The following is a 14,149-nucleotide window of genomic DNA, read 5'->3' on the forward strand; positions in this document are numbered from 1 at the left end:
TCTAGAAACAATAAGTGCTGGATAGGATGTGGAGAAAAGGGAACCCTCTTGCACTGTTGGTGGGAATATAAATTGATACAGCCACTGTGGAGAACAGTATGGGGGTTCCTTAAAAAACTACAAATAGAACTACCATATGACCCAGCAATCCCACTACTGGGCATATACCCTGAGAAAACCATAATTCAAAAAGAGTCATGTACCAAAATGTTCATTGCAGCTCTATTTACAACAGCCCGGAGATGGAAGCAACCTAAGTGTCCATCATCGGATGAATGGATAAAGAAGATGTGGCACATATATACAATGGAATATTACTCAGCCATAAAAAGAAACGAAATTGAGCTATTTGTAATGATGTGGATAGACCTAGAGTCTGTCATACAGAGTGAAGTAAGATAGAAAGAGAAAGACAAATACCATATGCTAACACATATATCTGGAATCTAAGGAAAAAAATGTCATGAAGAACCTAGGGGTAAGACAGGAATAAAGACACAGACCTACTAGAGAATGGACTTGCGGATATGGGGAGGGGGAAGGGTGAGCTGTGACAAAGCGAGAGAGAGGCATGGACATATATACACTACCAAAGGTAAGGTAGATAGCTAGTGGGAAGCAGCCGTATAGCACAGGGAGATCAGCTCGGTACTTTGTGCTCGCCTGGAGGGGTCGGATAGGGAGGGTGGGAGGGAGGGAGACACAAGAGGGAACATATGTATATGTATAACTGATTCACTTTGTTATAAAGCAGAAACTAACACACCATTGTAAAGCAGTTATTCTCCAATTAAAAAAAGAAGACTTATCAAAATTGGTAAATTTTTGTGTAGTTTTAATATTTTAAAATTTTAAATATTTTAAATTTTAAAATTTTAAATATTTTAAATTTTAAAATTTTAATATTGAAGATGGAAGAAAAGAAGCAACGTTTTTGGAATATTATGCTTTATTATTTCAAGAAAGGTAAAAACGCAAATGAAACGCACAAAAATATTTGTGCAGTGGATGGAGAAGGTGCTGTGACTGATAGAACACGTCAAAAGTGGTTTGTGAAGTTTTGTGCTGGAGACTTCTCGCTGGATGATGCTCCACTATCGGGTTGACCAGTTGAAGTTGATAGCGATCAACTGAAAGAATAATTGAGAACGGTCAACATTATACCACGTGAGAGATAGCTGACATACTCAAAATATCCAAATCAAGTGTTGAAGATCATTTGCACCAGCCTGGTTATGTGAATTGATTTGATGTTTGGATTCCACAGAAGTTAAGTGAAAAATACCTTCTTGACCATATTTCCACATGCGATTCTCTACTTAAATGTAATGAAAATGTTCTGTTTTTAAAACAAATTGTGATGGGCAGTGAAAAGTGGATACTGTACAACAATGTGGAACAGAGGAGATCGTGGGGCAAGCGAAATGAATCACCACCAACCACACCAAAGGCCAGTCTTCATCCAATGAAGGTGATGTTGTGTATATGGTGGGATTGGAAGGGAGTTATCTATTATGAGCTCCTTCCAGAAAACCAAATATTAATTCCAACAAGTACGGCTCCCAATTAGACCAACTGAAGATGGCACTCGACGAAAAGCATCCAGAATTAGTCAAGAGAAAACGCATAATCTTCCATCAGGATAACGCAAGACTGCATGTGTCTTTGATGACCAGGCAAAAACTATTACACTTTGGCTGGGAAGTTATTATTCATCTTCTGTATTCACCACACATCGCGCCTTCAGATTTCCACTTATTTCAGTCTTTACAAAATTCTCTTAGTGGAAAAAATTTCAATTCCCTGGAAGACTGTAAAAGGCACCTGGAAAAGTTCTTTGCTCAAAAAGTTTTGGGAAGATGGAATTATGAAGTTGCCTGAAAAATGACAGAAAGTAGTGGAACAAAAGGGTGAATACGTTGTTCAATAAAGTTCATGGTGAAAATGAAAAATGTGTCTTTTATTTTTACTTTAAAAACTGAAGGCTTTTTGGCCCACCCAATATATTATAAAGATGTATGCCATGCCAAACAAAACAAAACAACACATTGATTGCAAAACTATAAAACTCACAGGCTCTTCAAATAGTCTGCATATACTGTAGATTACAGTGAATCTAAATATACCATCTGAAGAGAATTACAAATTAAAGTCAACTTTTAGATAAATAATCCAATACAAAGATTTTTTGATTGCTATAAGGTAATTATTTTCTATTAAATTGCTAATGCATTATTGGTGTTTTGATGTATTTTGATAGGATTGGAAAATCGAGGAATAAGAACATAAAAAACCAGTTTTCTGTCTTTACATTTTTAAAGTTTTTACTTAACTGCGTCATTGTATCTTCTTTTTTCCTTCTGAGTTGAAATTATCTTGTTATCATTTGAGCAAATTTGCCCATTAAAAGATAGAGATGTTTAAACAAAACAAACTTCTGCATCAGTCACCAGTTTTAGCTAGGAGAAATGGTAGAACAGGTTACCAAATAATTTATGGAGCTAATTTTCTTGAAATTGTTTCAGAAGAGAGGAGTCACTAAGTTCATCTTATATGGAATTGAGTGGGTGTGAAGGGAAAGTCTAAGAGGAAATGAAATAGTTCAGCAATTGTCTTACCAATTAGAAAAAATGAGGATTTCCTTTATTTTATAGAAATCCTTCTTTAGCTTGAAGGAAGTACTAGTTGAAAACAACCACTGTCATCAATAGCAAACCAAAAACCAGAACCAAAACTTAGTAGAAGGGTATAAAGAGAAAGCTAAGAGTTGGATTTCATTTTAATGTGGTAAAATATACATAACATAAAATTTATCATTTTTCATGTACAATTCAGTGGTTGCAAGTATATTCACAATGTTATGCAACTATCACCACTATTTTCAGAAATTTTCATCATCCCAAAGAGAACCTCTGAACCCATTAGACAATAGCACTCATTCTCCCCTCCCACACCTGTCCCCAGTAACCTCTATTTTTCCTGTCTCTATGAATTTGCCTATTCTACGTTCATCATAGAAGTGGAATCATGCAATATTTGTCCTCTTGTTTCTGTATTACTTCAAGATTGTACATGCGGTAGCACATATCAGAATTCCTTTTTATGGCTGAATAATATTCCATTGTATATATATACCACATTTGTTTATTCATTCATCTACTGCTAGCCACTTGTATTGCTTTTACCTTTTGGCTACTATGAATAATGCTGCAATAAACATTGGTGTACAAATATTTGTTTGAGTCTGTGGTTTTAATTGTTTTGTGTATATACCTAGAAGTGGAATTGCTGGATCATAGGGCAATTCCGCATTTAACTTTTTAAGGACCTGCCAAACTGTTTTCCACAGTGGCTATACCATTTTACATTCCCACCAGCAATACACAAGGGTTCCAATTTCTCCACATCTTCATCAATGCTTGTTATTTTCCGTTTTTGTTTTTTGATAATAGCTATCCTAATGGATGTGAAACGTTATACCACTGTGGTTTTCTTTGCACTTTTCTGATGACTAATGATATTGAGCATCTGTTCACATGCTTATTGGCTACTTGTATATTTTCTTTGGAGGAATGTCTATTGAAGTCCCTTGCCCATTTTAAGAATAAGTTGCTTTGCTGTTGAGTTGTATTTCTTTATATATTCTGGATCTTAATCCCTTATTAGGTGTATGATTTGCAAATATTTTCTCTCATTCTGTGAGTCGGCTTTTCACTCTTTTGATAGTATCCTTTGATACACAAGTTTTTAATTTTGATGAAGCCTAATTTATCTACTTTTTTCTTTTGTTGCTCTGCTTTTGGTGTCATGTCCAAAAAGAAAAAATCATTTGCCAAATCTAATGTCATGAAGTTTTTTTCCTAATGTTTTCTTATAAAAATTGTATAGTTTAGCTCTTAACTTTAGGTTTTGATCCATTTTTAATCCTTCCTGCATTGAATGGCCTTGGTACCTTTGTAAAAAAAAATCAATTGAATGCAAATACGAGGGTTTATTTCTGGCCTCTCTGTTCTATTCTGTTAGTCATTATGACTCATTTATGCCAGTACCACACCATTTGATTACTGTAGCTTTGTAGTAAGTTTTGAAATCAGGAAGTGTGAAATCTCCAATTTTGTTCTTTCTCAAAACTGTTTTGGCTAAATGGGATTTCTTCTGAATTTTAAGATGGGTTTTTCTATTTCTGCAAAAAAAATCATTGGGATTTTGATAGGGATTGCATTGAACCTGTAGATCTCTTAGGGTAGTATTCTAAGAGATAGTATTCTAAGAGATAGTATTCTAAGAGATAGGGTGGTATTGTCATCTTAACAGTGCTTTGTTTATCATTCTATGAACATGGGATAGCTTTCCATTTATTTAGGTCTTCTTTAATTTCTTTCAGCAATGTTTTGTAGTTTTCATTGTATAAGTCTTTTGTCTCCTTGGTGAAATTTATTCCTGAGTACTTTATTCTTTTTGATGCTATTGTAAATAGAATTGTTTTCTTAATTTCCTTTTCAGATTTTTCATTAATAGTGTATAGAAACATAACTGATTTTTGTGTTTTGATTTTATATTCTTCAACTTTGTTGTATTTGGTTATTAGCTTTAGCATTCTTTTTGTTTTTGTTTTTTGTAGAAGTTTTAGGGTTTTCCACATATAAAATAATGCCATCTGTGAAGAGTGATACTTTTTCTCCTTTCTTTCCAATTTGGATGCTTTTATTTTTATTGTTTTATTTTTAACATCTTTATTGGAGTATAATTGCTCTACAATGGTGTGTTAGTTTCTGCTGTATAACAACGTGAATCAGTTATATGCATATGCATATCCCCGTATCCCCTCTCTCTTGCTTTCCCTTCCACCCACCCTATCCCACTACTCTAGGTGGTCACAAAGCACCAAGCTGATCTCCCTGTGCTATGTGGCTGCTTCCCATGAGCTATCTGTTTTACATTTGGTAGTATATATATGTCCATGCCACTTTCTCACTTCGTCTCAGCTTACCCTTCCCCCTCCCTGCATCCTTAAGTCCATTCCCTACATCTGCGTCTTTATTCCTGTCCTGCGCCTAGGTTCTTTAGAACCATTTTCTCTTTTAGACTCCATATATATGTGTTAGCATACGGTATTTGTTTTTCTCTTTCTGACTTACTTCACTCTGTATGACAGACTCTAGGTCCATCCACCTCGCTACAAATAACTCAATTCCATTCCTTTTTATGGCTGAGTAATATTCCATTGTATATATGTGCCACATCTTCTTGGATGCTTTTATTTTTTAATTTTTTCTTGCTTAATTGCTCTGGCTGGAACTTTCAGTACTACGTTGAACAGAAGTGGTGAAAGCAATGAAGAGCGCAGTCAGCCTTCAGAACACACAACTCTGATATTTGGAGGACAAGTTCCTGACTGTCTGTCCTGGTTCTGGCAAGCTGCACCAAACAGTCTGCCACCCTCACTGTTACCTGCCACAAAGATGGGGGAGTGGAGGGTGGTAGCCACCACCACAGGGGAGAGGTTGAAACTCACTGATGTTTAGCAGCCTCTCCACCAAGCTCTCCACCGGATGCTCCCAGGTTTCCACTAGAGTCTAGAGTTCCAAAATAGTTCCTCCAGACACTTTCTGCCAATTCAGTAGCTGTTGAGGTAGAATGATGGATTTCTAGAGCTTCCAGTTCCACCTTCACTCCCCCAAGAGTTGGATTTCTTTTTCTTTTAGCCTGTTAAATCTTTGTTTCAGTAAGGTCAGTGTTATGGGGTAAATTCTTTGTGGGACAATTGGCCTCCTTTTGTTTCAAAGTCACAGATTCTACCACTGATCCTGGTTGGCCATATGACACACTTGTGTAATTTAAAAAACCCTGAATGTGAGTGTAGGGAGAATTCAGTTAAGTTTTATTTGCTTCTGAAATTAATAGAAATCCAAATTAGGCCAAACTTTTTTAATTTATAGAATTGATTTACATTTAAAAACCATGAATGCCTCATTTAAAATATTTTTTTTCTCATGATAAATCAGTGAAGCACTGTTTTAGAAAACAACATTTTGTTTCATCTGCTCTGTTTTGTAACCAACTTCTTTATGTCAGTGAAGAGTTAGCTTAACAAAAAAAGAAACATTTTTCTTGTGCCCTACATTTTTACCATCTTTTTCATCCTGTCAGAATAATCTTAAATTTAGAATGCTAAAAAAAAAATTCAGTAAGAGAACAATGTCACATTTTTTATTAGGAAGCAAAGTTTATAACATTATCACAGAGGTGTGAATCTTTGTGTGAGCTTTCCACTTGAAGACAAACTATTCATTTAAAATTTCAAAGAATACAATGTTTCCAGTAGCTTCTTTTTGACTGGCTAACATTTCCCACACGCCAGTTGTGGGTTGGCTATCTAATTACTAATATCTTCTTCAAAATGTTCTTAATTCATATTTCACTTCTGAAAAAATAACAAAATAGATGTTTAGGGTTAATATGGTGCTTAATGAAATACCTGTTTCCATTTTTTTAAAAGAAAGTATTCTGCCTATCTTGTAATGAATATACATCTTTTTGACCAAATGAGCAGGTTTTCTGCCAGCAAGAGGACCCTAGTGAACCTGAAGAAGATCACTATGGTCGAGGATGGGCAGCGAGGCTTTACTGCAAACCCTGTCACTGTTTTCTCTGGCTCTCTAGAGAAATTTCTAGAAAAAGACTTCTAGAAGTTTCTCCCTCCTGTTATGACTGAGATTCTTTCCTAGGCTTAGTCTCTATTTCACTTTTCTTCTAGCCAAAAGGAACAAAGCTCCACGTGAAGTTTCTTTTGAAGATTTCTAAGGAAAAAGGAGGCTCTAAGCACTGAATATGGAGAACGAGGTGGGTCCGTTTCAGCTCTTAAAAGAGTATGTTTCCCCCAGAAAACTGTCCTTTTTCTTAGTGCCTACCCTCTCTACCATGTTCCGGTGGGATTTGTCTGCCGAGTGGCTTCCCAGAGGAAACCTGACTTTTCCAGGCCAGGTAGTGGCCTCCAGCTTGCCCTCCCCACGGCCCCATCCTCCGAGCAGGACCAGGAGGTCCAGAGCAGTTTCACTTCCCACTGCCCTGCAGGCCGGCCCGGCTGCTCATTTCTCACTGGCCCCCTCTCGCCTCCCCCATCTTCCTCATCGCTCTCCCCCCACGTGTCCTCTCTCCCCTTCCCCTGTGTCTGCTCTTCTCAGAAGTTAGCTTACAAAGCAAAGTTGTAACTTTGAATTCCTGTTTTTCCAACCGCCCTCATGTGACAGGATATCTCCTTATTGGAGGTTTTCCCTAATTTCAGAAGCCCTTTAAAAGTGGGCCCTGCCTCCAAGCTTCTTTTCAGCCGGTTGTGCAGAGAGGGGGGGAGGGGCAGGGCGAGCCGGCGCCCTCACTGTCTTGGTTCTCCCGGCTCTCTGCTCTCCATCCCTGCAAGAAGAGGATCAACCCTGGGCCATGAAGCTGTCCGCGCTCCTGTCTTTCCTTTCTCTCCTTCCGGTTGCCGTGCAGCTCCTGGGTAAGTGGGCTCTGACCTGGAAGCTTTCTGACTTGGGGCCTGGGGTACCCCCTCCCCTCTGGGTCAGGGTTGAGGGATTTCTTCCACACATGCGGGGAAGAGAAAACAGGACTGCCGCACCACCAGCTCTGCGGCAAACCTCCGCCTGGTCCCCAGGCCTGGAAGCGGGGCACCCGGAGGAGGCGGCCGCTTGGCAGGGCAGAGGGGCGGCCTGACCTGAGCGCCACAGAGCCCCATCTTCGTCTTACCTCTTCTCTCATCTGCCGTTGCCTCTTCCCCGCTTTATTCTTAGAGCGATTTCCTCTGTGGTTGGCCGATTCTAATTTTCAGTTTCTATCTAACCCCCCATCAACAACTTCTGAGTGTTTTTGACCAAAAGGAAGGCGGCACTGGTGTCTCTCTTCATGGTAGGTCTAAGGATGGATTGCAGATCGTCCCCCCGCCCGAAGATTCCATGGGAGTTTTAGAACTCATCTCTTTTTCTGTGAATGAGCCATTACATTTTTGCTTAATTGGATTATAGTTGATTTACAATGTTGTGTTAGTTTCAGGTGTACAGCAAAGTGAATCAGTTTTACATCTACATATATCCACTCTTTTTTAGATTCTTTTCCCATATAGGTCATTACAGAGTACTGAGTAGAGTTCCCTGTGCTATCCAGTAGGTCCTTATTAGTTATCTGTCCTATATACAGCAGTGTGCTTATGTCAGTCCCAGTCTCCCAATTTATCCCTCCCCCCCTTTACCCCCTGGTAACCATACTTTTGTTTTCTACATCTGTAACTCTATTTCTGTATTGTAGATAAGTTCATTTGTACCCTGTTTTTAGATTCCATATATAAGCGATGTCATTTGATATTTGTCTTTCTCTGACTTACTTCACTCAGTAGTGGATGAACCGTTTGATCTAGCTTTTACTGCCGGAGAGTTCATCCTTATCTATGTTCCACGTTGATCCTTATCTCTGTTCTAAGTTGTTCAAACTGATTTATTCCTGTCCACCCTCACACCCTTTTTTTTTTTCCTGGAGACTGATGATTGCTCGTGAGGCATAGATTCAGAGCTTTTCAGAAGCCCAAAGACATTATGGAGTCTCTCTCTTCTATTTCTTTTATGGAGAAATAGAAGAAATACTCTCTCTTCTATTTCAGTCTCAACCTGCTTTACCCTTGGAATGAGAGTGCCTGGAGGAATTTTTATTTCCAGGTCTCTTTTTACATGGGACAAACGGGATTTCAACTTGGAAATGCTGGCTCCCCGATCCCCCTTCATTCCTCTCAAATCAGCAAACGCCGTCTGCGCCCAGCCTGTGCGAAAGGGCACTCCATGCCCTGTTGAGTTGGACGCGGGTGTGAGTAGGGGACACGGAGGAGACGGAAACTCCCCACCACCAGGAAGCCTCCCAGGGACAGTGTTCCATCACAGAAAGCGTTAACTCACCATGAGCCCGAAGTAGTGGGGATTATAAAAACACAAGCAAAGGCAGTATGGTTTGCACCTGGCCCCTGCCAGGAAGCTGCTTAATTTCTTTGTGCTTTAATTGTTGTGTGTGTAAAGTAAGGAGCATTGTATTACTTGCCTCACCAGTTGTGGCAATGATTCAATGAGTTGAACTGTGTAAAATATTTAGAACATTAAATGACCCAAAGTAGTTGCGTCCTAAGTGTCAGCTGTCAATAGTAGTGACTTCTTTTTAGTCCCATGATAGCAATCAATTGTTCAATACAAGCAGTAGAGTTAGCATTTAAAGGAGAAGTTTCCCAAAAAAACAATGCCGAGGAAAGAGTCCTGGAGCCTGAGGGCACATTTTACCTGAGTCCTGGCTGCAGAGCGCATCGCTCAGACAGTGAGGAGTGTGACAGCAGGGCAGGTGAGCTCCACATCACCCCTGTCTTCATCTTGAAAAACAGTCTTGTGCAGGAGGATTAATATATTCTTTGTGACCCCAAAGGTTAAAACTAAGAGCAGTGAAAATCTTCTAACGGTTGCGCTGTCTCAAATAGAATGTTCTGCTTAGGGGTAAGTTCTCTGTCACTAAAGGTCTTCAGACAGACACTGGATGAGACCTGGACCCTAACCCAGCACCTTCCAATAGGTACATCGTCAGCCACATTATGCAGCCACCTTTAAAAAAGTAAAAAGAAACATTGATTTTATGAATATGTTTTATTTAACCCAATGTATCTAAAATATTATTAGTCAACATTCATCAATATAAAATTTACTGGGATATTTTTACATTCATTTTTTTAAAATTAAAATTTCAACATCCAATGCGCATCTTATACTTACAGGGCATCTCAGTTCAGACAGGCTTCATTTCAAGTGTACAATAGACCCTTGGGGCTAATAGCTACCATACTGGGCAGCACAGATACCACAGATAGAGCCCCTAAATTTCTTTTTTTTTTCTTCTTTTTTTTTTTTAGCCACACTTCGTGGCTTGTGGGATCTTAGTTCCCAGACCAGGGATTGAACCAGGGCCTTCGGCAGTGAGAGTGCAGAGTCCTAACCACTGGACTGCCAGGGAATTCCCTAAGTTTCTTTAAATTTGCTCTTAATGTTTTGGGGGCAAAAAGTCTTTCTCACTTTGCTTAGGCAGTTTTCCTTCCTGGAGACAGCAGGATGCCTTTTGCTCTGATGAATGTCTTCCTCTTCATAGACACAACTATGGGAGAAGCAGGAGAGTGCTGAAGGATCTTTACTTAAAGAATAAAAGCAAAACAAAAACAAAAACATGTATAAGGGAGCTCTTTCCAGAAAATTTGTTATTAACTTGAGAGCCTTTAATTCTTATTTGGCCTTTTCTTGGCCCAGTGGCACATGAACGGAGGTTTCTGGATAAAGCAGAGCGCCTACTTAGCGGTAGAATAAAGAATGTACAAACCCTCCGTACCCCTCCCCTGGACTCCCTTCCCATTTATACAACCCCCCAAAAAAGATCTCCCTGCTTCCTGTGGTTTCTTTCCAACCCAGAATCCTTTCTCCCACTTCCCTGAGAACATCCTGCATCATCAACACCACGAGACCCCGTGTTGTACCTGGATGGGGCCAGGTGGCCAAGCATAGCAGAGGGAGAGTGATCTCTTTAGCAGGAAGAACCGCATTCAGTTCTTGTGCCAACGTCTAGACCTCAGTGGGGGATATAATCGTGGTAGAGATACAGTGAGAGTTGCTCAGGCACAGAGGTTTAGCTTGAAATTGGGACGGTTTGGCTCACAGGCAGTGCAGTGGTGGTAAACGTAACAGTTGGTTCTCAGAAGAGAAAAAGCACTGATTTGTGGCATGGAGTGATTTCCACGGTGTGAGACTCCCACCATGGTTGATTTCAAACTACCAACGTGAGGCCACTGGAAGCAGAGTTGGGAAGAGGTGTCAGTAAGAGGCTCTCACTGGCCCGTGAGGGTGAAAAAAAACAAAAACTAACAGAGTGAATGTGACCTCTAGCCCACTGCTGTACTGCATCCAACCTCCTCGTTTATTGGTAAGAAGACTGAGGTCCTGACAGGTTAAGTGATCTTTCCAGGGTCTCACTGGTTAGTGGCACAACCTGCTGAATGCTCAGGCCTGCTGACTCCCAGGGCAGCGTTCTTTCTATCAAACAGACGCAATGCGTTTTTGCTCCACAGATGATTGGTTTCATACCAATCTTGGACATCTTCAGGGAACAGTTGCCCACTGCCTATTCCCTTACTAGTTTTCATTTTTCATAAAATTTTCCTTATAATATTTCTACTTTTCTTCTTGTCTTTCTCCCTTCCTTCCTTTCTTTCTTTTTCTTTCTTTCTTTCTTTCTTTCTTTCTTTCTTTCTTTCTTTCTTTCTTTCTATCTCTATCTCTCTCTTCTTTCTTTCTCTCTCTTTCTTTCTTTCTTTCCTTCTTTCTTTCTTTCTTTCTCTTTCTTTCTTCCTTCCTTGTCTTTCTTTCTTTCTGTCTGTCTCTTTCTTTCTTTCTCTCTCTTTCTTCCTTCCTTCCTTCCTTCCTTTCTTTCTTTCCTCCTTTCTTTCTTTCTTCTTTCTTTCCTTCTTTCTTTCCTTCTTTCTTTCTTTCTTCCTTCCTTCCTTTCTTTCTTTCTTCCTTCCTTTCTTTCTTTCTTCCTTTCTTTCTTTCTAACTTTTCTTCATTTCTAGTCTCTTATTTCTTCCTTCATACATATGACTTGTTTTGGATACCAGATTTAAGACATACTTTCAGACATTGTTGACCAAAACCAAATTTTTGTCATCTTTCTTTTTTCAATTGCTCTTATAGTTGTCTATTTTTCATGTTGTTGTCCCAAATAACCTCTGATTTTTCTATAATTCAGAGATGAAGATCTGTGGATGTAGGATATTCCAGATATAGGCAAGAAGACAATTGCTTTGTTGAGTGACATTTCAGTGGCTTCTGAGGGTGTTGGGCCTAATTTCTAGGTAGGAAAAGTCACCACTGGTTAAATGTGAGCTTTAAAGAATCAAATACGCTTGAAAGAAGCCAGAAAGAGAAAGACAAATACCATATGATATCACTTAAATGTGGAATCTAAAATATACACAAATGAACTTATCTATGAAACAGAAACAGACTCACAGACAGAGAGAACAGACTTGTGGTGGCCAAGGGGGAGGGGGGTGAGGGAGGGATGGACTGGGAGTTTGGGATTAGCAGATGCAAACTATTATGTATAGAATGGATAAGCAGCAAGGTCCTACTGTCTAGCCCAGGGAACTATATTCAATATCCTGTGATAAACCATAATGGAAAAGAATATGAAAAGGAATATATATATATATGTATAACTGAATCACTGTGTGCAGCAGAAATTAGCACAACATTGTAAATCAACTATACTTCAATAAGTTTTAAAAAAAGAAAATACAGAAGGTAACCTGTCAAAAAAAAAAAAGAATCAAATACACTCAACCTCAGTTAAGACAAAGACCCTCGTCGTCAAAGGGACCTGGAGATTACAGTGATGACACTGATCCTGAAACCCGGTCTGAGACTGAATCTTGAGCAGCTAAGGGAGAACCAGGAGACCACAGATCACAAGGGGAGTTGCACAGGAAAGTAGCTTCTGAAGTGGCTTCTTATCTGCATGGCAGAGAGAGGGAAACGGATGTCAGTGTGAGAACGGCAGTGTCCTCTTGCCTCTTGGCAACCATCAAGCTTTATTGAATGGAAATACCATATGGTTACATGGGTCCATAGAGGGAACTAGTGGAAATCAGGTAGAATAAAAGTGAAAGTAAAAGGAGATAGGAAGGCAAGTGCCCTTTCAAAAGGAATGGAAACTGACAGAGAAGTAAGCACTGTTGGACAGGTTCTTCTAATTACAGACCAAGATAAGGTCACAGAGCCCTTTCAGAGCTTTAATCACTTTAAGTAACTGCTTGCAATTCCTTAATCAGATCCTTAATCGGATCCCAGTGAGATGGGTTGGGTGGGTGTTACAGTCCACATTTTACTACAGGAGGAAACTGAGGCTTGGAAGCCAGCTAGCCATTAAGGACCAGAGCTAATTCTTGACCATGGTCTTTTGGCTCTGAGGCTAAGAAGGAGATGTAATTTACCAGCTGGAGTGTGTCCATCAGGAAGGACATAAACGTGCTTCAAAACAACAGTCTGTCAAAGAAGGACTTACTTAGTCCCTCTCTTTGTATCAATTGTTTAGACTTTTCACTTGGAGATGGGAAAGAGGACACTAACATTTGAAGGTTTACTCTCTGCAAAATGGTATGCTGGGTGCTTTGCTTAAATTATCTCATTTAGAAAATTCAAAGCAACTCTATCAGAGAGCATTATTATACTCATTTTACAGATCTGGAGTTGAGACTAGAATGATTAACTAAGGCAACACAGCTAGTGAACGGTGGAACGAGCATTTGCCTGCAAGTTTGCTGACCCGGAAGAATATACCTCTCTCCACCACATCACCTGGAAACTCTGGGGATCTCCACTGTCTCTGTCCTTCTGTCCTTCTCTTTGGGCTGCTGCAAAGGTTCTCTGTTTCTCCGGTTTCATCCTGTTCTGGACCATTTCACATTGCCTTTAAGACTGATTTTCCCAAGTTAGTGATAAGAATACACTTACATGTATCAAGCAATTTCTGTGTCAGGAACTGTTCTCAGTGCTTTATTTAGATGATCTCATTTAATTCTCACAACAACTAGCAGGTCCTGTGCTTTCCTCCTCATTCTTTGTGGGGGGAGGGGACAAAAAGGCAGCACAGAGTAGTTTAGAAACTTGACCAAGGTCACACAGCCAGTGAGCAGTACAGCTCCGATTATGTCACAATCAGGTGAACATGATACATAAAGATTAATTAGTGTGTTTGAGTGGAAGAAGAAAAAGCTGTGTAGAGTCAACGTCTTACCTACAGGTTTTGTTTGTTTGTCTTGAAATTGGGGGAGAGGCTGGCATTTTGAGGTTGAGGATATAGGGGAGAAAGGGAAGGATAGTGAGTAGAGCCTCAGGAGGGGATGGAATCCAGGACACAGGTAAAGGGATCAGCAGGCTGAGGGAGAGCTACTGAGATGGGAGTGAACGAACCCAGGGAGGGTGTAGATATCCCTGTCTTTAGGAGGGGAGGCAGGAAGTTGGCAGAGTTTCTTTTCCCAGCCTCTATTCTTTCCTTGAGGTCACAACCCATATTGGATTCATACTTGGAC

General features: G+C 39.8%; 1 protein-coding gene across 2 annotated transcripts in view; it reads left to right on the forward strand.

Moving 5' to 3' along the window:
* The first annotated feature begins 7,352 nt into the window (after window positions 1–7,352).
* Window positions 7,353–14,149, forward strand: part of MRC1 (mannose receptor C-type 1) — a 108,720-nt gene continuing 101,923 nt past the window's right edge. For both annotated transcript variants that reach the window (XM_082844930.1, XM_082844929.1), the window contains exon 1: window positions 7,353–7,498. In XM_082844930.1, the coding sequence (XP_082701056.1) occupies window positions 7,438–7,498 (61 nt within the window). In that variant the 5' untranslated portion in view covers window positions 7,353–7,437. The remainder of the gene's footprint in view (window positions 7,499–14,149) is intronic.

This window comes from Leucopleurus acutus, assembly GCF_964270905.1.
Source record: "Leucopleurus acutus genome assembly, chromosome: 1".
Taxonomy (NCBI): domain Eukaryota; kingdom Metazoa; phylum Chordata; class Mammalia; order Artiodactyla; family Delphinidae; genus Leucopleurus; species Leucopleurus acutus.